The sequence below is a fragment of the Mercurialis annua genome, linkage group LG5 (genome assembly GCF_937616625.2).
Source record: "Mercurialis annua linkage group LG5, ddMerAnnu1.2, whole genome shotgun sequence".
NCBI lineage: Eukaryota > Viridiplantae > Streptophyta > Magnoliopsida > Malpighiales > Euphorbiaceae > Mercurialis > Mercurialis annua.
Window position 1 is genome coordinate 11,493,636 of NC_065574.1, and position 26,696 is coordinate 11,520,331.

Here is a 26,696-nt window from a genome sequence, read left to right on the forward strand (position 1 = left end):
GGCCCATCTAGGCCCCTTTTAAGCAAATGTAGGGCCAAAATGATTAGTTGGCCCTTTTCTTAAGTAAATTTAGGTCAAAAAGATGGCCTTTTTTAAATAAGAGGGCCCAATTAAGACTAAAACGATGGCCTTAGTTGCACAAAACCAGTGTCGGCGGCCATGGTGGGAGTGTTGGAACTTCACGTCGCTCTTCAACGTTCACATCTCGGACCTTTGATTTTCTAGAGGCAGCCGGGATGAAGGTAGATCCGCGCCTGATTCTGGCGGTAGCGGCAGCTGCAGTGGCGGCGTTTTCTTGTTTGGGTGCGGTGATATTAGTGGTTTAATTTTGGATCTCATGGTATTCAAAACATGACGCCTTTTTCCCGTTATTATTTATGTATTGCTGTATTGGGCCGTGTCATGTTAGTCGTGTTATGCCGTTTTAAATTCGTGTTACCCGTTTATCTTGATGTGTTAATCGTATTATCCTTTTATCATGAATTTTTGAAATAAGATTCATGTATTCGGTATAAACTTGGAATTTTGAAATTCATGGATTTATGCAATGGAAAATTTGTTGGGCATGATATACTTACTGGTAGAGAGCTTGACTCAACTGTTACTTCTCTTTGCTAGAACAAAAGCTATTTCTGGAGAAAAGCAAGATAAACTAATGGATGATGATGATGAACATGACAAGCTGAAGAACAGTCAGCAATGCAGATAAAGCGGAACAATCAAAGTGCAAAGTCGGTGGAAATAATCGAGCTAAGTGATGATGACGAACCTCTTTGACTTAAGTTTATCCATATAGATTATAGACGACCTTAAGCCAAGGAGGTTTTCTGGTGTATACTTTCTTGGTGGAGTAGTCGTACCTTGCTCGTCATCATGACTTAACTCAATTATTTCCACCGACTTTGCACTTTGATTGTTCCGCGTTACCTGCATTGATGTTGCACTTTAACTGCTCTTCAGCTTGTCGTGTTCATCATCCGTATAGGCAACCTTTACCAATAGAGGGTGCTGCGGGTTGCACCTCCAAAGACAGCAATGAGTAATGTCCTCCGAAAGGTATAATGTAATTTTTTTTTCTTATTTAAGTGTATAGCCATTTGTGATATATAAATTAAATTATATAGTTGTCCTGAAATGTTTGTGTTTTCTTGTAGTTACAGCAATATATTAAATTATTTAGTGTAAATTAAAATATGAATTGGTCTCAGTTCTTAGTGGTCCTCGAAAGGTACTCTGTTGCTTATTATTGATTTCCTTCATTATGAGTATGAAACATTAGTTGGTGTAAATTAATGAAGTTGCAATTACATTTGTATCCAATGTTTACTGGTCCTTATGCTGCTGATGATTAGCTTTGTATTTTGAGTTATATGTTTGTAATGTTATTACTGGTTGGCCGTTTTTCAGCGGTTATTTAATCTGCTACTTTTTGGTGCAGATCCATCATTGTTGATTGATAATATAAAGTTCAGCTCAAGTTCTTTGTCTCCCTAATTGTTCTTTTCATTCTATGAATAATTTATCGTAAGTCCAAAATCATCATCGACTTGCAATATTCCAAAATAGTCATGCACTTTGTTGATTGCTGCTTGCAAATACAACTCTAGTTCAAAGAAAGCATCTAATTTGGTTCTAAACTGTTATGCAGCTGATGCTATATTGATGTTCAAGTTATGTGCATCAAACTTTGGGGAATCTTCAAGTTTCAGAAGGTCTTGCAAAGTGAAGAAATGTTGAGCTTTAGCACTCTTTCTAATGGTATTGATTAGTGTTGATTTTTAATTCTATATTTTATTAATTTCTAAATAAACAGAACATAGATAAAACTCTTTTAGAAATAGGTTATTTTTTATTTTATATGAATGTATGGTTATGTATATACAAAAAATAAAAATTGTAATGAAGATCATATTGTGAGTGTTTATTGTTGTATTTCTTTCTAATTTGATAATGAAATTGTTTTTATAGGAAAATTTGTTTTAGTAATAGGGTCATTTAATAGGAGAATTTATTGGTAGCTCTTAATATTAATGAGGGTACAAGTTGATATAGTGAGGGGAAAATTCATAGCAATTCTTTTTTTAATGAAGGTATAAGAATAATTTAGTGATGGGAATGTTGCTAAAACTGAGATTAAGTGGGTAAAAATACTGTCAACATATTGTTAAAGAGGGGAACTGTCTCTTGTCATAATGTCATTGGTTATTTTTTCCGGCAGAGAAAATAATAGGGGGACATGACGGGAAACTGACTTGTAATAACGAAAAATTCCTCATTACAGCTAGATTCTTTTGTACTCGTTAGTTGAATCGGTGTAATATTTGATAAGACCGGTCAAAATTAATATTATTAAATTTTCAATTTTTTCTCCTTCTGTATCGGATTGTAGTTGATTAACTAAACTTTGTATATTCAAAACCGAACCAAAAAATAATTTTTTCATAAAATCGAATAATTTGAACAATATTTTTTCCATTTTTCTTCAAAATAAATCCAAACCAAAATTTTAAAAGGAATAATTTTTTTCAAAACCAAATTCAACCACTTAGCTCGGTTAACTTTTTTAGTTTGGTTTATATTAGGATTTAATTAAATTTTTATGCTTAAAATCAAACTGAAAAAATGAATTATAACATCAAACCAAATCGAACCATTTTAAAAAAAAATCAAAACAAACAAAAAAAAATATTTTTCTAAAACTAACCTGATCCAAAATTTAAAAGATAATTTTGTAATTATTGCATGCTACATGGGATAAAACGAAAAAGTTTAGTGCGTTTTTTCTCGAGTAGCATCCGGTGAAATAATTTGATAATTTAGTGACTATTTTTTAACGATTTGAAATTTAATACTCTTTCTGTAATATTAGGAAAGTTCAGTAACTTAAGGGTGTTTAATATCCACCATCTGACCCAAAACGTTGCAAATTAAGTTTTGACAAACGAATTAGCCAAATGGTTATCAAACTTCATTTGTTCATATTCCATGTTGTGTCCCATAAGGAGAAGAATTGGACTGGGTGAAAAAATGGCCACTTCTTTAAAAATTTGATGGACCGTGTTTTCCGTTAGTTTTTGTTGCTTTGAGGAAAAAAAATGGAGACTTGTGTATTTATATTGTTTGTATTTTCAAAGCCAGCTTTATGTTTTTTAATTCTGTATTTTTTAATAAAAAAAACAATTAGTAGAGTCTTAAATAATTATACTTTTTCTTTGAAAATGATATGAGATTAAATTTGTTATAATCAATTTTTTTATTAATATTTTATTTGAATTATTTTAATTTTTGGATAATAAATTTTATGTTTTTTGGTATCCCTTCAACTAACAATGTCTAATCCGATTTTAAAACCAATTAAATAATTAATTAATATAATTAGTAATAAGTAATAAAATATAAAAAGAGAATATTTCTTAATAATTATAAATTGATTACAGAATCTTGAAAATATTCAATTAATTTCAAATGGAATAAATTTTAGAAAATCATTCATTTTAAAAGAAATTTTATGTGTTGTGTCGGTTATAACAAAAAAATACATGTTATGTCAATTATAGATAAATTTTTTATTCGGTCCGACGTCGTTTAAAAAAATATAATAACAAAAACCGATTATATTTGCCGATTTTTTTATCGTAACTGAGAAAAGTCAGTAAATATTTGATACTCCCTCCGTCCCGTTTAAGAAGGGACAAATGACTTTTTCACATATATTAAGAAAGCATTAATTACTATAGTATTTTCTTATTTTACCCCTATTTATGATAGTGTTGTATTTTGTGTATAGGCTAATAGTCATTAATTATGGAAAGAGAAAAGGGGGTAAAAAAGGAAAATTCATATAAATTGGCACAAAAAACACGATATGACCTTCTTAAGTGGGACAAATGAAAATGGGATATGTCCCTTCTTAAATGGGACGGAGGGAGTACTATTTTTTAATGATATAGGCTTAAAAATTTCAACCAATTACTTGCTTAGGACATGAAAGATTAAAGAGTAGTAATAGACAACTCTGCCTGTCTTTTCTTATCAACCAATAGCCATCAATTGGTGACGTGGGACCCATGCAATATTTGATCGACGACTCATTAGTGAGGTCCATGTGATTATTATAATTATTTTTTTGTTCGTAGTAGGATTCTTTTTTTATTTTTTATTTGCGGTTTATTAGACACTTTCTAGTTTTGAACAATGAGTTTAGGAAATTATTTGACTTTTATTCAGATATATTTTTCTATTTTTCGTTTTTGATGTTGAAGTTTTGACATCCATGCACCTTAACAATAACAACTTAATAATTTAATAATATTTTAGAAAATTTATATTTTATTTTATATTTAATTTTCTTACGTATTTAATTTGTCATTTTCATCGATTAGGTCATATTGATCATTGATGTCACAGAAGTTTCACTAATAGATATAGAATTCAGTTTATTACTTTAATTTTTTTTATATATTCTTTAAAAATTAAATAAAAATGAAAAATCTAAAATAATTAATTAAATAACTGATCATATTGATTTTCTAATAATTTAATGATATAAAAATTAAAATATCTTAAAAATTGATAAATTAATATTCTGTTTTTAATATATATCACTACTAGAAAACTGCATTTTAACAACGGATTTTTCCGTCGCTAAAGACTGAAATCCGTCGGTAAATTAAGTTTTCTGTTGGTAAAGGCTAAAATCCGTCGTTAAATTAAAAAAAATTCATCGATAATTCTTTATTTTCTAGTAGTGTATTTAATTTACATTTTTAAATTAGTCGAATATTAAATTAAAAATTAATAAAAAAAATTTATTTCTAAAATATTGTATTTTAAAAAAAGTTCATTAAATTGATTTATTTTAATTTGATTGATTATATATATTAATTAATTTTTAATGAATATTTTTAAGATTAGATAAAATACAGTAAATTCAAAAAGTTTATTTATTTATCATTAATTTTAATTTATTACATAAATAAGTTAGTAAATTAATTTAAAGATATATAATGCTATGTACAAAAATTAGTTATTTAGTAGATTTTAAAAAAGTTTATTCTAAATTTTTATATAAGCTTACTAGGGGCGAAATTGAATTTCAATATCTGTCAATTAGTAAATACTTTTGATTTTAATATGGCCTAAATGATAAAAATGATAAGTTGGAGGGGATTCATAAAAGATTTATATTTGTATTAAATGCGCCATTTGTAAGTTAAAGAGGCAAATTGATACTTACTAAAGTGAAAACAATAACTACATCAGTTTCAAGATTAAACGTGTATATTTACTGCTACTCTTTTTTTCCCAAATTAAAATAAATTACTTGAATTTACTGTATTTTATCTAATCTTAAAAATATTCATTAAAAATTAATTAATATATATAATCAATCAAATTAAAATAAATCAATTTAATGAACTTTTTTTAAAATACAATATTTTAAAAAAAATCATCTTCTCCTTAGAACAATGAAGAAAGTAGGAGTTTTTCGAGAGAGAATGGAAAGAACAACTTTTTAGAGAGAGAGTTATTATTAATAGAGTTAATTCAGCATTTTACTGCTACTTATATTGGTCCAATAATCCAAAAATTTAACTTCAAAAAACGAAATCTGAAATTTCAAACTTTTCATTCTTCTTACAAATCTAATTAGAAAATTTATTTTCGATAATTTTAACTCAATTACAAAGTTGATAATAATTTTTACTAATTTTTTATTTTTTATGATATAAAAACATAGACAAAGTTTTAACAAAAAGAACTAACTAATCGCAACTAAACAATTGAAAAAAAATTATGGTTATTATACAAGAGCCATGAAATTAAACTAGTCAGAGGACTAATATGTCTAAGAATATCTATTTCTTGATCGGAGCTCTCCACACAACGATTGCAAAGATTACCAATCGATAAATGCTGACACAAACGATCAACGTTAATCAAAAGATATCATGAAGGATCAGCTAAAGAAAGGATTTAGTTCTAGATTTCATAATCATTGTAATCCCATATCGTCTTCCAAGTGCTAGATTCATCATTCCATCCTTATTTCTCCACTTCAATATAAGCCGATTTAGTGATGAACGTACCTAACAGGGACTCGTCGGGGAGGCTCTCCAGTAAACACAATCATTGGTCTTTGTTTGGAAGAATAGAGCTAGCCACTCTCATCAACCATGCTATAGGTAAAAAATTAGCTAAATAGTCCAACTTTCAATGATCGTCTTCATCAACATAATGTAGATCAAGCTGAGACTTTTCATAAGCAAGAACTAGATTCATATATAACAATCTGAATAAGAGGAAGTGTATCGCCTATCCACACATCAAGCCAAATCTGAACCCTACTCCCATCACAGAGTGCCCAACACACTCCATCATAAATTTTTGTCTGAATACGGGTAAGAGCCTTTCATATATGAGAAGCTCATTATATCTATTTAAACTCTGGAAATTTGTGTCATTCAAATATATCATAGTTGATTCATGTCCTTAATGCATTTAAACCATTGTCCCTCGGCTGGATCACATCATATCATTTAACAAGACTGATTTTTTTACGGTAGAACCCTATAACAACTGCCAACAGTTCAGTATCATATTATCACAAAGTCTAGCCGAAACCGTTATAGTTTGCATTACGTAACTGGTATAGCTTGAATAACTTACTGAGCTAACGTTGATTGATCAACCATATTATGTTTTAACATGTATTTTTGAATATTTTAATGATTTATTAAAAAAATTATATATGCATATTTATGAAATTTTACTTTACTTTTATAAATTTATACATATTTTCAAAATTATATATGCATATTGGTTAAAAATGACTTACACCTCACCAAATTGCAACAATGAATGAGTATCATGTCATCAGCGTGTATGAATTTGAAAAAAAAAATGAAAGTTTATGTATTTTTATGAGAAGTTTTAAAGAACGTGATTAAATTGAGAAAACGTGTATAATTAGTTAAATTTTATGATATTACCCCTAAATTTATCACCATTAATGAAAAGATATAATATACACTTAAAGTGAATCTTACACATATCTGATAACATACAAGAAAATAATTTTTTTATTTTATCTTATGTAAGTAATAAGATCCTATAAACAGCTGAAAGCATCTCATATATATTTCAGAAATATCTATGATACATTCAAAAACAACTTAGAAATAGATCAAATACATTTTTCGATAAAATGCTAGTACTTAAACTTTAAAATATAAAATATACATAATACGCAATCAACATATTTTTAAAATACTATTGGTACATGATAATGTCTATACGATAACCATTTCCTAAACACTTTTAATTCATGATACATTTTAGATATATACATAATACACGCTGCACACAAATTTAATGATAAAAAACACACAAAAATAATATCAAAATACATTTGTGATAAAAAAATTTAAAATATCAAATGCAAATATACATTTTTGATACATATCATTCGGAATCAAAATGTATTGTTTAAAAAAAATATAATGTAAATTATAACTACACTAAATGTACCTAAAATGTATCAGATAATATATCCGAAATGTATTTTTGACCCTCTGATATTGACCTATTGACACGTTGTAAGGCTATCGTGCTCAGTGACGGATCCAGGAATTCATTTCAGCCTGGGCTAAATAACACGTAATAAATAAATTCATTTGCATAAAATTATGTAATAAAAAACAAACAATAAATATTACTTACATTAGTTTTCATCAATACGAGGCAATTGCATTCTCCGGGTCTGCATAGCTTGAAAGCGTTGTAGAATGGGCTCATTATCAATCTTCAAAAATATTGTCTTTTCAATATAACATGATAAACTGTCGCTCAAAAACTCATCCCCCATTTTACTACGCAAATCGGTCTTGATAATATTCATTGCTGAAAATGCTCTTTTAACTGAAGCAGTTGCAACTGGTAAAACCAATGCTAATTCTATCAATCGATAAATAAGAGGATATATCAAGTACTTCTCTGTTTTCACCAGCTTCTTTGCAAGTTGACCGATTCCTACAAGTTCAACAAAATCAGCTCTTTGCCTCACATCATATATGTATATATCCAATTGATTGCTTAACATCGTCAAATCAAATGCAGAAAAATCTTCTAGATAAAACTCGGCTAGACGACGCAATTTCAGAGCATTAAATCTGGAAAATGATTGTCTCGGATCCAGACAGCTTATGCAAGAAAGCAACTCATTGTTCCCTTCTGAGAAACGACTATTCATCTCGTGCACAATCACTTCAATAACCTAATAAAAGTAAAAAAAAAACATTAAATTTAGGAAAATTATAAAGTGTAATAGTAATGAAAAATAATATATTCAAAAAATTACTAACCTCAAAAACGATTTCCACACGGCAACGGTGAAAATATGTTATACTTTGACTTTCACGTTTTGATCGACCACAGATTGGTAAACTATCTTCCAAATTAGGCACGTCGATAGAATTTTCAACACAAAACTTGCATACCTCATCAAAAAGATTATTCCATCCATCTTCCCTAAATGACTGGAACTTGACCTTCATGACATGTATCATGTCCAAAGCATTCAAAATATTTTGATTTTTCTCTTGCAAAACTTGTGACAGTCCATTTGTAATGGCCAATACTTTCTTCATCAAATGCAAGGTGAATACGAATTCAAAATTTTCCATTCGGTCAAGCAAACCCAAATTCGCACCTCTATCCTTTGAACCGACTGCATCATCATGAACATTTCCAAGCACTTTCATTACTGAAGGCCACATCGTTAATATACGCATTACCGTATGATAATGAGAGCCCCACCTCGTGTCTCCAGGTCTTGCAAGACTTGTCTCTTGATGCAATCCTCTTCCCGAAAAGATTTCACCATTTGCTAATTGTGTGACCATATGATCATGTTGGCTTTGTCTGAGTGCATTTTTTCTTTTATAGGAAGCTCCAACAGTGTTCAAAATTATGGATAAATAGCTAAATGAATTCTCCACAATTGATAATGTTTTTGCAACTGCAACAACTACCAATTGAAACTGGTGAGAAAAACAATGAACATACCTAGCATGAGCATTCTCATTAAGTATGAGAGCCTTTAAACCGTTGAATTCTCCACGCATGTTTGAAGCCCCATCATATACTTGTCCTCGCAGTCTGGATATTGATAGTCCATAGTTGGCAAAAAAACTTGTCAATAGCTTCCTTTAAAGTATGTGATGAAGTATCTACTACATGCTCAACTGAAAGAAACCTCTCAAGGATTTCTCCATGATCATCAACATATCTCACCATAGTAGCCATTTGTTCTTTCACAGAGTTATCGCGAGATTCGTCAACCATGAGTGTGAAAACACGATCTCCAATATCCTTAATAATATTAGTTCTCACTTCTTCTGCACAAGCATTCACTATCTCTTTTTGAAAACTTGGAGCAGTCATCTGATAGTTTCCTATAACATTGAAAAAATAATTTGATCAGTAGACATAATTAAATTATATTATTATTAAATATAAATTAATAAAATCATATTTGTAAATTACCTAGAGCATTAATATTTAGTACTTTTGCAATCTTTTCATTATGCTCACAATCCCTTTGGAGTAACTCAAGAAAGTTTCCTCTACTCAATGAATCACTCGACTCATCATATTCTCGGAAAGCTAATCCTTGTTTGAGTAAGAATCGAATAACATCCAAAACTGATATCAATCGAGTACGATAAGCAATCTTCGTGTGAGAAGAATGCTGAGTAAATATGTGATTGGAGAATTTAGGTTGTAGATTTTGGAATTAGGTTAAAGAATTTGATTGGAGAATTTAGAGAATAATAATATTTATCTCAAATGCCATAAAATAAGAAAAATTGAGGGATTGAATAGAAACATTTTGATTTATAAACACTAAATAAGAAAATTGGTGGGGCTGATTCTTTGTCTTGTTGTGGAAGTTTGGGACTCATGCTTATTCCCGTTTCATCTGTTCTGTTTTAAAGAGAACAGATGAAACTTCAAGGGGCCAACACGGCGTCGTTTTGGCTCTTTATTATTTTAATTAGTAGAGGCCAAAACGACGTCGTTTTGTCCTCTATTTAATTAAAAAAATAAGAGGCCAAAACGACGTTGTTTTGGCATCTTCAATTAAAAAAAATACAGAAGGCTGTTTGTCTTCTTCTTTACCCGTTCATCAGATCAGCCCTCCATTTTTTTTACGCCGGCAGCCATGGCTGGCTTTCAGAAGACCAGCGTCGGTCCTCCAAACTTTCCGGCGGCAGCCCGTGCTCGAGCCTGCCCGAGCCCAAGGCTAGATCCGCCCCTGATCGTGTTGATGTGTTATTTAGTGCACGCTCAAAAGTTTGTAGGTTGACATATGACACATGCCATTATTTACTGAGAACGTACAAATAAAAAGTTAAAAAGATACCAAGTGAATTGTTTTACATTTATATAGGTTTAATTACTTAAAAACCACTCAGCTTGAATTTTTTTTTCGTTTATACCATGACCTAGGAAAAAATTCATTTATACCCTGACGTATGTATTTATGTTTTACCTCTACCCCGAGGCACTAAATTAACCTATTTTCATTAAGAAAAAAGTTTAAAATAGTTCTTCATTTTTAACCTAAACTAATTAGAGATTAATTAGAAATGAATTTTTCTCTAAATGAAGGACTATTTTAAACTTTTTTTTAAATGAAAAGAGGTTAATTTAGTGCCTCAGGGTAGAGGTGAAACATAAACACATACGTCAGGGTATAAATGAACTTTTTTCTAGGTCAGGGTATAAACGAAAAAAAAGTTTAAGGTGGGTGATTTTTAAGTAATTAAGCCTATTGATATATCTTTAAAAAGTTTGAACGTGTTTAGATTTTTTTTTTGTTTTTTTTTTCAAAATTTAATTTGTTAGTGCATCTGTCATATATTATTTAAGTATTTTTTAAAATTAAATTAAATTCTTATTAAGTTTTTAAAAATTGAATTAAATTGTCCAAAATAAGGTTTTTTTTTTAATTTGAAAAATTAACTACATTTGGTATGCATTAAACCTAGCTTTTATTTTGAAATGAAATAACTATTGTCTCATACAATAATTGATTCAATAGTGTGATAGATATGAAAACCAAATTCATAGGACATATAGTATGTGTTTTGTCCCTTAGAAGATAAGTCTTTTGTTCCATACAATAATTCGCTCTATAAAGAGTGGCAGATATGAAACCAAAATCATATTTCATATATTTTGTCTACTATACTTTTGTAATAATCTCACATGTAATTAAGCTAATAAATGCCATTACGAGCTGGAATAAATTGAAGGAATGTATTAGAGAAAAATTTGAAGGTCAATTTTATATAGTTTGGTGCAACCATTCTCATTTATTTTAATTAATCAAAAGTCTATTTCAAACCACTGAATAAATAGTTTATAGTTCATTGGAGGGTGACAATTACTTACTTTAATTTTTTAAAAAGATAAACTCATTCCAAATTTTTTGTATTTTTATATTTTTATGCAGGAAGCTTCTAATACAAAAATTTTATTTTAAATTCCAAGATGCTGGTTATGGATTTAAAGAGTAAAGTTTTGGAAGAGAAAGTTGGAATTGAAGGTGGATAATATCAAGACAACATCCATAGTGCAATTTCCAGCTAATAATTAGAGCAAATTACTTAAAGGCCTCTAAGATATACGATAATTTGGTACCCCTTATTTTAAAAGTCTACTTAATAGTCTCTCAGTTTTAGTTCTGTTAACTGAGAGATCCTTCTGTTAATTTGAGGGACCAAATCATTTAACGGATTGAAACTCATGTACTAAATCGTTTAAAGTGAGGGATCAAATCGTTTAATAAAACTAAAAATGAGGGACCAAATCGTTCGCAAAATTAAAGGTGAGGTACCAAATTATTTGAAAATAAGTATCGAAATTAACGGAGGGACCTAATAGTTAACAGAATTAAAGCTGAGGGACCATTAAGTAGACTTTTGAAACAAGGAGTACCAAACTATTAATTATGGTATATCTCAGGGACTGTATCGTAATTTGATCTAATAATTATCTACGAACTCTAACTTTATGACCCCTCTTCCATAAGAAACCCCCTAAACTTTCAAAACGGCCAAAAAAAATTTTAATTTTTATGGCGGTGTTCGAGAAACTTTCTAATCACAAAACGACTAACGCCGTTTATTTTAATGAGCTGACATTCTAAAAAAACAAAAATTATTAGCGGTGCCACAACAGCTGCCATGTCATCAAAATTCTTTAAAATTTTAAAACAACCAAAATACCCCTAAAACTATTAAATTTTAAGTTAAAAAAATAAAAAATTTAACACAATCAAACTCAACCTAACCAAAGTCAAACCACCCATCGCCGCTGACCACCCACCGCCACCGATCGCCGCAGTCACCCACCGCTGTTGACTCGTCTTCTCATGTGAGAAGACGACCGACTCGTCTTCTCAGGCCAAGGGGTTTTTCAGACCAGCTCATATTCTCAGGCGGCAGGTAGTCGACAGTGATGGATGAGTTAAATGGGTGGTTTGATTAGGTTGGGTTAATTTTTTTTTTGATAATTGTTAATTTTTTTAAAAAAATTAAATGTTAATAGTTTTAGGGATATTTTGAGTGTTTTAAAGTTTTAGAGATTTTGATGATGTGGCACCACTAATATTTTTATTTATTTAGAATGACAGCCCATTAAAATAGACGACGTTAGTTGTTTTTAGGGGTTAGGGTTTTTTTGAGCACCGCCATAAAATTTAAGGGTTTTTTTGACCTTTTTGGAAGTTTAAGAGGTTTCTTGTAAGAGACTCTAAAATCAGAATCTGTAGTTGATTATTAGTCCAATCTTTAAGAATATTGACTTTTTAGGGATGGATTGCAGGCCGTCTCGCCTATTGTTGGAATTTATCTGTAAGGCATGTATATGCATGTAAACTAGTATTTAATTAATGGTGTTTAAAGGAAGCGTATGGTAAAAGCGTGTTAAAAGATTTATAAGAATAAAATTAATAAATACAGTAAATATTAAAATTATTTTTTAATTTTTTTTCTATATAATTATGAGAGAGACATCGGCAATTAACGACTATTTCTAACTGTGATTAATGAAAGAGTTATTTGTACCATTTTAGAGGACTAAAATGGTCCAAAAACGAATTCAATTACCTATTGTATACTTTCAAAAAAACTACATGAATCTTTTATACCATTTACCTAATAATTAAAAAAAAGTCCAGATATATATATTTATGTAAAAAAGCCAAATTTAATAAATATTAAAGTGTATCATTTTTTGAATATAATTTTTAGTAAAAGAAATTATTTTAAAATATATAATGATTTTATAAAATAGTGGAAGAGTTGTTACATCAGAATAACACGTTAAAAGATTACAAATTGCTCAAGCAGCGGATGCTGTCTGTCCTTCGCATTCCAAACCCTGAAAGTGAAAGGCAGCTTTATGCATGGCGCTAGAAACACTACACACCAAAACCACCTCTTTCTCATATTCATCTGACATAACCTAATAAATACAATTTTATTTATTATTCAATTAAATATTTTTAATGATTGAGAAAGAGAGAGAAGCAGCTACAGTTTCCAATTCTCCAGCAGAGGATTTTTGTTTTTCTGTTTGTTCACGAAAGTTTCAGGTTTTTATTTCTTCTTTGGTATCTCTGATTTTTTTGATTTAATTTTGGGTGTTTTTGGTTAATGTTTTATGGGGATTTCTTGTTTTAGATATCCACTGCAAAATGGTGGTGTTCGAGCTGTTGCTAAAACAAGAACAAATTGCTGAAAGGTACTTTTCTTTACTTCAAATGATGTAGCATTACCTCTTCGTATTTTTCTTCAGTTCAACCTAAAATTGATTAGTCCCAAATTTTAATTTTTTAATTGTTGTCACTCTCGATTTAATCATTTTTATTATTTTAACACATTGTTTAATTCTTTCTTGTTTTTACTTTACGCTTATATTTTGTGCAATTTGATTTATTTGTTTGTTATATGTATGGAGAGAATAGGTTAAATTAATGAGGTGATTATCATAGATTGGAGATAAAGTTGGAATTCTATGCTAAATATGAAATTTGCTATTTTCATGCTAAATTTAGCATAAAAGCACTGCATTGAAAAGAGATGCCCAACCCAACTCAACTTCATTTGAGGTAATTTATTTCCCACCAAACTCCATATTTTAACTCATTATGGAGTTTGGATGATGAAATTTCAACATTGGAGTTCCTCTTTTCAGTCTCTGTTTTGGTATTTTTTTATATTTTTGCAACTTTATAAATAACCCATTTAGATCAATAAAAAAATCAATTTATACATCTAAATCTTATAAAATTGTGTATATCTAATTTTATTATTATATTATTTTATATGTAATTTATAATAGAATTAAACAGTTAATTAGATAGCAAACATATTGGGAAATCTATATATATTATAAATTAATAACACTGAATATTAGACAAACAACAATACTTTAATATTACATAAATAATATCGAAAATATAATGAAATTAAATTAGACAAATGATAATAATTTCTTCCTTAACATAGAAAAATTAAGAATAAAGATACTTAAATTGCACTCGCATTGATACGAATAACTATTTTATTTATAATTTGTATTGTTTTCATGTTATGTATTTTTGTAATCTTGCTTTTTTAAATGCAACTTTTATTTGTACCTATTATTTAAAAAATAAATTTAATAAATTGAATAAGTAAAATTTTAATTATTAAATTTATTTATTTTTCATTATTTTTTATTAATAGAAATTAATAACTTAATTTGTTTGAATGAAGTAATCAAATATTAGATTTGGATATAAGCTAGCTATTAAAGTTATAAGTTTAGTATTAACAATAGTAATTTAAATATGATATAAAAAGAAAGATGCTGAGAGTATTCTTTTGGTCTAAAAAAACAGAGTTAGTGATCGGAGTCTCGGAGAAAGTATTGTAGCTAACTGCATTTTGTTATAAAGTTATTCCAAAATGGAGTTAGGATTTGAGATGGCCTAATAAGTTTTTTCTTTCTGAATTCTCCTAGGCTTGATGCTAAGGTCTTACCAAATAAAGATATCTATAATGGAGAGTTTAAAGGAATACTTCCACATGGAAATGGAAAATATACATGGACTGATGGAACAGTCTATGAGGGTGAGTGGGAAGAGGGTAAAATGACTGGAAAAGGACAGATAATTTGGTCATCAGGAGCAAAATATGAAGGTGATTTCTGTGGTGGCTACCTTCATGGATTTGGCACCTTAACCGGACCTGACGGATCTGAATACAGAGGAGCCTGGAGGATGAATATACAGCATGGGCATGGAAAGAAAGAGTATGCTAATTCAGATTTTTATGAAGGTTTGTGGAAGGAAGGAATGCGCGAAGGTAATGGTAAGTATTCTTGGAATATTGGTGGACACACATACACAGGAAATTGGAAAGGTGGAAAAATGAATGGACAAGGGGTTATGAAGTGGGAAAATGGTGATCTTTTCGATGGCTATTGGTCGAATGGTTTAAGAGATGGTTCTGGAGTTTATAAGTTTGCAGATGGTGGATGTTACTTTGGGTCATGGAGTAAGGGTTTAAAGGATGGAAAAGGAACCTTCTATCCTCCTGGAACTAAGCTTCGATCTTTAAACTCACTATCGCACAGCTCATCGTTAGAGTCGGTGCAGGGAGTGGTTCCAAAACCAAGTGTCACCCGCAGTTTTTCTGCGAAAAAATTAGTTGGTGGAATATTGAGAAGTTCAGGTCAACCAAAATGCGGAACAAACCCGATAGATGACAAATTTGCTCCTTCTCACACTACCGGAGAATCAATATGTAATGAGCCATCACACATGCTTTCTCAGGCCTCGGACATTGCCCAAAAAGATTTGCAGGGTATAATTTATGAAAGAGAATACATGCAAGAAGTGTTGTTCAAAGAGAGAGTCAGAATTATAGAAAAATCACGAAAAAGTAAACAGAAACTTAAATTTCATGTCAAAGTAATAAAGAAGCCACACGTGGATAATTTTGAGGCCCAAAAAAGCTATTATCTAATGCTCAATTTGCAGCTTGGTATCAGGTAATGGAAGTACACCCTTTTGTTCTTTTAGTTTTCTCCTCACTTTTTCTTGTTTGTCTTGTATTTATCTGGTGAATAGTTTTGCTCTCGAGATAATCTATTATTAATAAATTGCTCCAAAATTATCACAACATTTAAGCGAATGACACATTTCTTTACTATCCGTCTTGCTTTGTATAACCTTAATGGTGTAATATAATTCAAGTGATATCTGTGATTTATAAAAGAGAGCTAGTTTTGTTTATCGGATGTTAACTTGCAATCTGGCTGTAGTTGCAAAACTATGCTATCTTGAAATTGGATTTTTTTTGCCAAGGTATAGGAAAAATTATCATCTAAAACTTGGATCTTTGTCTTAAATACTTTGGTAATATGTAAAGTCTATACTTTAGCATACTTTCCCTGCTATTCAGCTTAAATAATTAAACTATGAGTTGTATCGTATGCTCATTATAACTTTTTAAAATAAAATTATATGATTCAATGTAACTTCCCACTCCTATTTTATTAAATTAGCATAAATTGTTTTTTTTTTACTAAGAACTTAGTTTCATTTTGTCTATGTTTGATATCTATTTCTAACACGCCTTTGGCTATCTGCTTAACTAGTTGTTTGAACTTCTTACATTTTAAAATCCTCAATTTGAAGCTCTCAGATATACTCTTGGCAAGATCACACCATTGCCTATGCGCGAAGTTCGAGCCTCTGATTTTGGAGATAGCGCTGCAATAAGCATGTATTTCCCTAGAATGGGTTCCCATTTTACACCTCCACACTATTCTGTCGATTTCTACTGGCAAGATTATCGCCCTATGGTCTTCAGGTATTTGGCAATCTTTTTCCAATCATTTTCTATGTGAATAAATTACATTTAGAGCAGTATGGATTATCCTCTGCTGAATAGCTAGTTGAAGGTAAGGCCGTGTCTTCCACTTGATCTCAAATGTATGCCATTGCCAATTTATGTTTTTCCTCAACGACCATCTATGAGAACATAGACATTTGAGTATTGTGCTAACGAACTTTGGCCACCTTTTCTGCGTTGATCAGCAATAAGAGGGTTCCATTTTAGAAAGAATAAAAGGACTATTTCCCTTACAACTGAAAATGAATTTGTTTTCACCTTGTTTTAGCTGAGTTTTACATATAAGGATTTTCAGGTGCAAATCAACTAGTGTACTAAAGTAGAAGGGAAGATGACTCTAGAAAAATGCACATTCTGCACAGTATCTTGTTAATTCTCCATGTGCTTGCTTGCTGATGCCTGACATTTACATTTCTGTTGAAATGATCTATATTCTTTTTAATTTTTATTTTATTCTTCTGATTCCTTTGGCTATCATGTTATGTTTAAGAGATCTTGGTTGAACCTTTATAATCTTTGGTTACAAGATGAATTTTTTTGTTTGTGCTTTAAATTTCCATTCATGCATCATGTTTGTGTCTGTTGTGTTGTTTGACATTGATACCTTGTTTTTCCTATACCCGCTCTAATGTTTTGATCATACTTATAACTATAAACTTTAATTGAAGTCCGTGAGACCGCAAAAGTTTTGAATATATGAATGTAATTCTTGGGATACTTTCTGAGTATATGTGCGATCATGATCTCAGGAATCTAAAGGAGATGTTTAAATTAGATGCAGCTGAATATATGATGTCCATTTGCGGCGATGATGGTCTAAGGGAGCTTTCTTCTGCAGGCAAAAGTGGCAGTTTGTTCTATCTTTCTCATGATGATAGATTTGTGATAAAAACATTAAAGAAATCTGAACTCAAGGTTTGTTCCTACCTAACTTTTTTTTTTCTTCAAATTATTTTAGCTGTTCCCTTATTGTTTTAGAAATGAGAAGGATTTCTTGTCTTTCATTATCTTAATAATTATCCCTTTAAATAATTTTATGGTTAGAAGATATAATTTCCTTTCCTTCTGTGTAGCTCCTTCTCAAGATGCTTCCCAACTATTATGATCATGTAGTAAAGCATGAAAATACTCTAATAACAAAGTTCTTTGGCGTCCATCGAATAATATTAAAAGGTGGAAGAAAGGTATTGTTGATGTCTTATTGCCTTCATTTCTTTCGTATATTCGTGTTGCTTATAATTAGTGAGGCTTCGGTCTCTTGTGTTGTTTTCTTCCCTTTTGTATGTAGATACGCTTTGTGGTCATGGGAAATATGTTTTGCACGGAATTGAAAATACATAGATGCTATGATCTGAAGGGGTCAACTCAAGGAAGATTTACAGATGCTGATAAAATGGAAGCGAATAAGGCCTTGAAAGATCTTGATCTTACATATGAATTTCAGATGGATAAATTGTTGCGGGAGTCCCTCTTCAAGTGAGTTAATTATGTAACTTTTGCAATGTAACAGCTTGTCCAGTATTTGAGTTAATGTCTTCTATTCTTGTATCCCTGAATAATTATACTCTTCAAATGAAGTTGATTTTGGTTAAAGCTTAATTTGCAATCAAATGAATATGTAGAATTGATTGTTTGTCCAAGTATTTTGACCTTCAGCGAACTTGTGGATATTTTTTGTCTTTATGCAGACAACTTTCCGAAGATTGCCATTTCCTGGAATCTCAACATATAATTGACTATAGCCTTTTATTGGGATTACATTTTAGAGCTCCTGAGCAGTTGAAGGCTATACTACAATCCGCTGGTGCAATGCCGAATATTCCAGAAAATTTACCTTTTGGAGATGGTACGTATCATTTTAGTGCAGACAAATTTACCAATTATATCAATTGTTTCTATTTTGGCGTAGAGATTTGGTAGATTCCTGGGTAATTGATCCTGAAGATCACTGAACTTTCGAGTTTTTTCATTTCAGTCACTAAACTATTTTTTTTTCATTTTGATCACTGAACTTTCATTTTTTTTCATTTTGGTATTTTCCGGCCAAAAAAGCTTAGGTGGCAGCCGAAATTAATTTTTTTTCTTAACCTGAAAACTTGCCATATATGCATTATTTGATCTAAAAATTTATTTTTAAAGTGAAATTATGTATGTATGATAAATTTTCAAAGTAAAACTTGTAAAATCCGGTTGTCACATGTCAACTTCCGGTTGCCACCTAAGCATTTTTGGCCTGAAAAACCAAAATGAAAAAAAATGAAAAATCAGTGATCAAAATGAAAAAAAAAAAATAGTTTAGTGGCTGAAATGAAAAAACTCGAAAGTTCAGTGATCTTCAGAATTAATTACCCTAGATTCCTATATAACAACTTGTGAGTGCAAGTAATTTGGTGAAGATTCATGACATATCAAAGTTGGGGGAAATTGAACATGGAATGCAAGTGTATCGAGGCAAAAGTTGTCCTATTATCTTGAGCATTTTGTCTAATGACTTTGAAAGAGTCCTAAAGTTTGCTTAACATTTGATTAGTTTAAATATCTGAATGAGAAAATGAAGATGGATAAGCTTTTCTTTGTTACTTTGTATTCAACACCTATATTTGCGTCTATGAATTAACAAATAGAAGTTGACAATTGTTTGCATTTTTTATTTATCAATAGTCGTATCTGGCAAAAAGAAATATATCAAAGTCATAATGGTGTGAACATATTGGAAAGATTGATGATTAATGATATCAAGAAAATACTTAAGGTTAGCCTGATTTGGTTCTGTGATTATTTTTTCCACGTCCACTGCAATACATGGCCTTTCCAACACTCGGCATGAATTTAGAAGTAGGCTTGTTCTGAGCTTTGGTTCACCTTTTGATCGTGGTCGCCACAACGTTGATCAATCAAATAGTGATACGGTTGCAATTCTGTTTTCTGTTTAGATGGTATCCTTACTGTTATAAATAACATTTTGAGTATTCTGTGGTCATGTCAATTTTGAATCCAGATACACCTTTAAATATATATATTTTTACTTTCATTCTAGTTACATGACGATTTAGGTCTCTTTCTTTTTCGTATACCAGATGATTTACATTTAAGGAGTTCTGCATTTAAAATCCTTTGCTTGTAGAGCTTCTCTCTGCAAGAAATGACATTGTAAAAACATGTTAGTGTCTGCTACCCATTCTTGTTAATATGGTGCCTTCGATCTTAATTTCAAGCCAAAATTTACTATTTTTTGATGGACTACTAATGTGTTGCATTAAATAGGTATAACGTCACAAGTGGAGCCTCTGATTTCAACGGGGTTGCTCCTAGTTACGCATGAACCGAGCTTTGTCAACACAGCACCTGGTCCTCACATAAGAGGGAATAATCTTAGAGCACATTCTGCTGGTGCAAAGGAAGTTGATCTCTTACTGCCCGGCACAGCAAGGTAAACCAAATTTAATTATATGCTTGATGCACTAATTTTGGGGAACTCACTAATGATAGGGGTGGCCATTTTCACTTGCATGCTAATCTCTGCATAACTTTAAGACATTTTTGGGAGATTGTTTTTAACCATTTTCTACATATGGCTTTACCGTTGTTTCTGGTCTTATAAATAAGTTTTTAAACGGTAACTAGTAGGGACTTGTGGACTTGTTGTGTTCTTTTTTAAATACGAAAATAAAAATAAGGGACACTAAAGGTTAAGATTTTATTTGAATTCTAATACTTCTATGAACTCTTACGAAAGAAAATAAGTTGTAGGACCATGTCGAACTTTAGTAACTTATAAGTCACTTAAAATTTCTATAATTACAATGTGGAGTTTGCTATTCTATAGATATATGCTATGCTTTTGGCCACTCCGGGATCTGAATTTGTACTTCAATTCTGTGTTCGGCTCAGGTTGAGTCTGCTATTTTATTGATAAATGCATTGCTTTTGGCCACCTCGGAATCTGAATTTGTACTTCAATTCTCAGCATTATATATAATTTATGTTACACTTGGTCGTCGAAGTTCAGAAATTCATCATGTAATAAAAAATGAAATACTAAGATATGATTTATTAGTTCGAATTTAATTGATGATAATTTGTGATACTCAGATTGCGGGTGCAGTTAGGAGTAAACATGCCGGCTCAAGCTAGCCGCAAACATCAACAGGAGGTTAATTCCATGGAGGTTGAACTTTTTGAGATATATGATGTGGTCCTCTACATGGGCATAATTGATATATTGCAGGGATACAATTTTAAAAAGAAAATTGAGAATAAATTCAAGTCGTTGAAGTACGACGGTTCGACTATTTCTGCTGTTGAACCGAAGTTGTACGCCGACCGTTTCCTCAAGTTGTTTCAGCAGAAAGTTTTCGCTGAGCAACCATGAAAAAAAGAAAGCCTTACAGTTTTTGTTCCTCTTACAATTGAAAGATATTTATGCAATGCTTACTCTCATTACATAATTCTTTTACAAAATATCATTTGTATAGAAAGATCAAGCACATGAAGTTTATGCAAAAGATTTGCATATCTATCAGCTTTTGTTTTCTTTTTCTTCTTAAGAATTGAGTTTTACCAGAGAAAGGATCTTCCTTTCTTGCATTGTTATAATCTAGGTCCTACATTCTCCAATTCTTTTGAAAAAACAGGCCATGAATGCCGGATAATTTTCATCAACGGTCCCTAAACTTCTTGTTCTCCCCCAACTGTTTCTAAACTTGAATTCGTACCTCAGCCATCCTCAAATTTTTATTTAATATTTCAATTGTCCATGTCGTTAATTTTTTCCTAACACCGTTAATTTTTACACATGTAGCATGTAACTTGGTTATCTATTCAATTAGGCCGATGTCCGCGTGTTGCGCTGATGAGATTTAAAATTTAGATTTTTTATTTTTATTTTTGTTGTGGAAGTTGTTATTATTATACATGGGTGCTAATCACATCAAAAAGAGTAGTTTTTATTTATGATGTTAATGATTTATCTTCCCCAATATTTATAATATGTGCACTTGTATTTGAAGTATAAAATTCATAGTCATTTGTGATAGAATGAAACATATAGCAAATTTGTCAGTTTTTTAAATTAAAGTCAAAGGTTAGATGTTGAAAAGGAAAACAAAACTAAAATTTACATATATTTTAATGTCATAAAAATTCACCAACTTTACACGTTTTCTCAATTTAATTACATTCTTTATAACTTCTCATAAAAATACAAAAAAAAATTCAAATTCATACACGGTGCTGATGTGTTATTCATTTATTGGTCAAAAATAACTTACAGTTTAGCAAATTGCACCAATAAATGAGTGTCACGTCAGCACCGTGTATCAATTTGAGAAAAAAATAAAAATTGGTGTATTTTTATGAGAAGTTTTAAAAAACATGATTAAACTGAAAAAACGTGTAAAGTTGATAAATGTTTTATGACATTACCCCTTTATTTTATATATAATACATGTTTTTTGGTAATCGTCAAACATTATTTAGTAATTTTTTTATTAGATGTTGATGAAATAGATTCGAAATGTTCAACCGTAATCCAAATTTTAGTTTCAAGATTTCGACATAAAAAAAGCATATAATACATGTTATTTTGAACTCTCTATCATGTATAGGGGTGATAAAAAATTAGAGCAAAATCAAATCAAACCTAACTGAAATTAATAATGAATTATTTAAAGTAGTTAATATGGTTTGATTTGGTTTGAGATTTTTAAAAATTATGGTTTGATTTTAGACCTCGGTGAACTGAAAAACCGAAGTTCTACTTCTTTTTTATTTTATTTTATGTTTTTTTATATATATTAAAATCCTAAATTTATTATTCATTAGCTTTTTTTTATTAAAAAATAATGTCAAATGATCACCTAGGTAGCACGTAAACGGAAAACGGGAAACGGAAACGACACGAAACAGACACGGGAAAACGACAAATTTTTAAAATGAAGTACACGAAATGTGGGAGAAATGTGTAAATAATAAAAAATCTAGAAGTATATTTATAATATTAGAAATTATAAAATATTATATATATTAATTTTATTTATACATTTATGCCAATTAATAAAATAAATCAAACATAATTAAATTCAATAAAAATAAAAAGATAAGTCTTATTGTAGATAAAGTAAACAATACAAATTGTGGGTAATTGATTCAAAATAATTATTAGTTGAGAACTTTTTAGGTTTTTTTTATAACTATATAATTTTTTTATTCACAGAAACGGCTCGAAACGTTTTCTTATGAGTTTCCGAGAATTTCTGAAATATTTTCGAAACATAATCATTATATTTAGTAAAAATATTAATTATAAACATAATTTTAATGATGATGAAAATTTATGTTTTCAGTTAAGACCGAACCAAATCGAACCGAATTAAAAATTTCAGTTCACCGAATCAAAATAAACGTAAACCATATTGAAGTTTGATTTTGAATATTATAGGGGTATGGTTTGGTTCGATTATGGTAATTTGTACACCGAACCGAACTCACCCCTAATCATGTGAACTGCCATTCAGTTTTAGTTCTAATGACCTTCTCTGTTGTTACATCTTAACGCGAATCGTATTTTGCGTAAGTTTTTTTTGTTTTAATATTTTCACGAATTCTGGATGTAGAAAATTTTAAAATTTGTGAACAATAAAGTTATTTTATTTATAACTGTCGTTTTGATTTCTATGTTTTATATTATTTGAAAGATTGGAAATGGTCAGTAATATAAAAAAATCTAAATGAAGATGAAGATTGGAATAGTAGACTTCAACGGATTCAAGCGTTTCGTCGAGCAAATCGGAAAAGAAACTATCTAAACACCCGCTCAATGTAGTCATTGTGTTTAAGTGTCGGGATCATAAGTCTAGATTGTTCTCCTTTTTTCGATTTTTTATAGCTTGTATTTGAATTTTGCTTATTATTTGATATCTCATATTTTGGAAAGATCATATAGATAACTTTTGTTATATGACTTTCACTTGATGTAATTTTTAATCTTCATAATTGATTCTAACTTGGAAAAAAAAGAAGAGGAATTTGTACAAAATACTTCTTTTTTAAAAATATTTACAAAAATACTTTGGTTTTTGAAAAATTATTTTTTTATCTTTTTTTTTTTTGAAAATTTATTTTTTTTCTCAGAAATTTATTTTTTTACTCTGAATTTTTTTGTAAAAATACTCCGGTTTTTTAAACTGTTTGAAACTGTATTATAAACGGTTTCAAAGATGTCCACTTTTAAAAAAAATTAAAACCTTTTGAAACTGTAATTGATGTTTTTTTTAAACGGTTTCAAATTATTTTTTTAAGAAACGGTTATAAACCGTTTGAAACCCAATTAAAAACCGTCTTTGAAACAGTTTATAAATGTTTCAAATTTTATTTTATTTTCTGAAACCGTTTGAAACTATTAGAAACTGTATATGAAACGTTTCATAAAATAGTTTCAACTTTTTAAAAAAAAAACAGTTATAAACCGTTTGAAACCCAATTAGAAACTGTCTTTGAAACTCTATTAGAAACTGTATCTGAAACGTTTTGTAAAACAGTTTCAAATTGTGTTTTCTGAAACTGTTTGCAACTGCAGAGTAAGAAAATAAACTGCGGAGTAAAAAAATAATAATTAAATTTTTAGGTACGTTAATAAATTTTCAGTTTTTGAGGTATTTTTGACAAATATTTATAGTTTTGAGATATTTTTGTAAATCACCCAAAAAAAATCAGAAAACCCAGTTCATGAAGCCCAATGGGCCGAATACTAGTGTAGTCCAAAACTGGGAACAAGAAACCCTAAAGACAAATAGTTTGCTAGGGTTTCTGAATCTTCAATTGAATTCATTACTCTCTCTACTTCACCACAATCCCGTCGGCAAGGATTTGCTAGCATCAAGACAATGGCGGACAAGGCGGTTACTATTCGAACCAGAAAGTTCATGACCAACCGCCTCCTATCCAGGAAGCAATTTGTAAGCTCATTCTTCCAAAATTACGGTTTATTATTCTTAGCAAAACCTCTATTTTTGATTGTTTTCTATTATATTTTATTTTTGTTATAGATTAATGATTCTATGCTGGTGTCCAAATGGGTGTTTGTTAGATCTTTACTACGCTTATAAAATAATTAATTATGATATTTAATTTTGAGGATATGAAATGATAGAATGTTAGTAATTTGATTTGAAGATGGACTTTAAGGTAATTGAAATATGATTTTAATAACCGGTTGACCACAGTTTTAGTACTTTCTTGTAAAGACAATTGTTTCTTAATTCCTATTGTGTTTGATTATGCAGATTATCGATGTTCTTCACCCCGGAAGAGCCAATGTTTCCAAGGTATAGTCTTCTTTCAAATTCCGCTTTTTTTTAATTCTTTCTCATGAAATGCCACTATTTTTGTGTTTTCTTTTTCAAGCTGTATGAACTTTAATTGTGTCGTAAACATAGCTTATTTGTAGAGTAAAACGATGTTCAAAGTAAATGTATCAGTGCTAGTAATTATGTTACCCTTCACCTGAATAGGAAAAGTGTGCTGTTTTTTGAGAATTAAGTTTCTGATGAGAGAATCTGGTTCTGAATTTTGGAATTTGTTTATCCTTGATCAGTTTATGGTTGATCACCTTGTCGCCTCTTTTGTTTTTTTGAGTTACTTATGTTTGTTTTCTGCAGGCAGAGCTGAAGGACAAGTTAGCTAATTTGTATGAGGTGAAGGATCCCAATGCAATTTTTGTATTTAAGTTCAGGACTCACTTTGGTGGTGGAAAGTCCACTGGATTTGGATTGATTTATGATTCCGTTGAGAATGCAAAGAAATTCGAGCCCAAGTACAGGCTTATCAGGGTAAGCATTCTATAATTCATTTAACACTTTGTCTGAGGGTTGGAGCTTACTGTTGCAAGTTGCAATTATTGTTTTTTTTACTACTTAGGTATCACATTAGATTCTGAATGGTGGTTGGTTTTACAAGTCTTTTAGTGATACATACAATTCATCGTAGCTTGCTAAATATTCTTTGTCATGTATATGCAGAATGGACTTGATACTAAGGTTGAGAAGTCCAGGAAACAAATGAAGGAGAGAAAGAACAGGTCCAAGAAGATTCGTGGAGTAAAGAAGGTAAGCTAATTTGTTTTGCTTGTGGTTTCTCGATGTAGACTTCATGTGATTCTCGTTTCAACTTACGATCTACAGACGATATAATAACTGATATTGATGTTTTCTTGTGCAGACAAAGGCTGGTGATGCTGCCAAGGCAGGAAAGAAGAAATGATTTGAAGCAATTTGTTGTCATCTTTACATACTCGTATTCATATGCCCCAGTGGGGGATTCCCTTAATAGTTCAGTAGAGTATTTAGGAAATTTTGAATGAAATCTTTTGTTGCTCTGTGTGGATGTTGGTGCAACCTTTTTTTGTCCTAAATTTTATTTTGCAAAGGATCAAATTTGAATTTAAACAGTGGTCAATTAGTGCTATAATCTTAAGACATTGTTTGGATTGATATATTTTAGATGATGTATTTTATTAAGATTTAAATAGAATAAATTGTTTAGTAAAAATTGATAGTTGATAGAATGGATGAAATTTGAAAATCTATTATTTTTCATTTTTTGATATTTAAAATCTTGTTTTTGATGAGAAGTCTAAATTTATTGTTTTATTATTGGTGTGATAATATTTTAATATTTTTAAATTGGTTTTTATAAACTTATTGATTTTACATTTTATGAATT

The 26,696-nt window shown here is 30.1% G+C and overlaps 3 protein-coding genes and 1 long non-coding RNA gene across 4 annotated transcripts; 3 read left to right on the forward strand and 1 right to left on the reverse strand.

The window, feature by feature from the left end:
• Positions 1-82: 82 nt before the first annotated feature.
• Positions 83-1,932, forward strand: LOC126680099 (uncharacterized). Its single transcript, XR_007641054.2, has 4 exons — positions 83-340; positions 619-1,056; positions 1,439-1,524; positions 1,649-1,932. It is a non-coding gene; the product is annotated as an uncharacterized LOC126680099 (long non-coding RNA).
• A 5,791-nt stretch (positions 1,933-7,723) lies between these two features.
• LOC126681466 (uncharacterized) lies at positions 7,724-9,965 on the reverse strand. Its single transcript, XM_050377003.1, has 5 exons — positions 9,906-9,965; positions 9,547-9,751; positions 9,257-9,455; positions 8,364-9,159; positions 7,724-8,275 (listed from the first exon to the last, which is right to left on the reverse strand). The coding sequence occupies exons 1-5, from the start codon at positions 9,963-9,965 to the stop codon at positions 7,724-7,726; spliced, it is 1,812 nt and encodes a 603-aa protein (XP_050232960.1).
• A 3,473-nt stretch (positions 9,966-13,438) lies between these two features.
• On the forward strand, positions 13,439-21,509 carry LOC126682386 (phosphatidylinositol 4-phosphate 5-kinase 7-like). The gene is made up of 10 exons (XM_050378041.2): positions 13,439-13,666; positions 13,755-13,815; positions 15,079-16,110; positions 16,767-16,934; positions 17,726-17,891; positions 18,050-18,160; positions 18,265-18,452; positions 18,665-18,822; positions 20,241-20,406; positions 21,069-21,509. The coding sequence occupies exons 2-10, from the start codon at positions 13,769-13,771 to the stop codon at positions 21,346-21,348; spliced, it is 2,316 nt and encodes a 771-aa protein (XP_050233998.1). The 5' UTR covers positions 13,439-13,666; positions 13,755-13,768; the 3' UTR covers positions 21,349-21,509.
• A 3,261-nt stretch (positions 21,510-24,770) lies between these two features.
• On the forward strand, positions 24,771-26,419 carry LOC126679766 (40S ribosomal protein S24-1). The gene is made up of 5 exons (XM_050374743.2): positions 24,771-24,931; positions 25,259-25,300; positions 25,634-25,804; positions 25,994-26,080; positions 26,193-26,419. Exons 1-5 carry the CDS (start codon positions 24,860-24,862, stop codon positions 26,232-26,234), a joined length of 414 nt encoding a protein of 137 aa, XP_050230700.1. The 5' UTR covers positions 24,771-24,859; the 3' UTR covers positions 26,235-26,419.
• Positions 26,420-26,696: the final 277 nt, after the last annotated feature.

Excerpts from the sequence above, each read along its gene's own strand:
- LOC126681466 (XM_050377003.1), bottom strand. The coding sequence starts at position 9,965 with ATGAGTCCCAAACTTCCACAACAAGACAAAGAATCAGCCCCACCAATT. Across the intron at positions 9,160-9,256 it reads CATGGAGAAATCCTTGAGAG|ACTGCGAGGACAAGTATATG; the intron begins GTTTCTTTCAGT and ends ATCAATATCCAG. Across the intron at positions 8,276-8,363 it reads GTGTGGAAATCGTTTTTGAG|GTTATTGAAGTGATTGTGCA; the intron begins GTTAGTAATTTT and ends TACTTTTATTAG.
- LOC126682386 (XM_050378041.2), top strand. The coding sequence starts at position 13,769 with ATGGTGGTGTTCGAGCTGTTGCTAAAACAAGAACAAATTGCTGAAAG. Across the intron at positions 17,892-18,049 it reads TAAAGAAATCTGAACTCAAG|CTCCTTCTCAAGATGCTTCC; the intron begins GTTTGTTCCTAC and ends CCTTCTGTGTAG. Across the intron at positions 18,161-18,264 it reads TATTAAAAGGTGGAAGAAAG|ATACGCTTTGTGGTCATGGG; the intron begins GTATTGTTGATG and ends TTTTGTATGTAG.
- LOC126679766 (XM_050374743.2), top strand. The coding sequence starts at position 24,860 with ATGGCGGACAAGGCGGTTACTATTCGAACCAGAAAGTTCATGACCAAC. Across the intron at positions 24,932-25,258 it reads TCCTATCCAGGAAGCAATTT|ATTATCGATGTTCTTCACCC; the intron begins GTAAGCTCATTC and ends TTGATTATGCAG. Across the intron at positions 25,301-25,633 it reads GAAGAGCCAATGTTTCCAAG|GCAGAGCTGAAGGACAAGTT; the intron begins GTATAGTCTTCT and ends TGTTTTCTGCAG.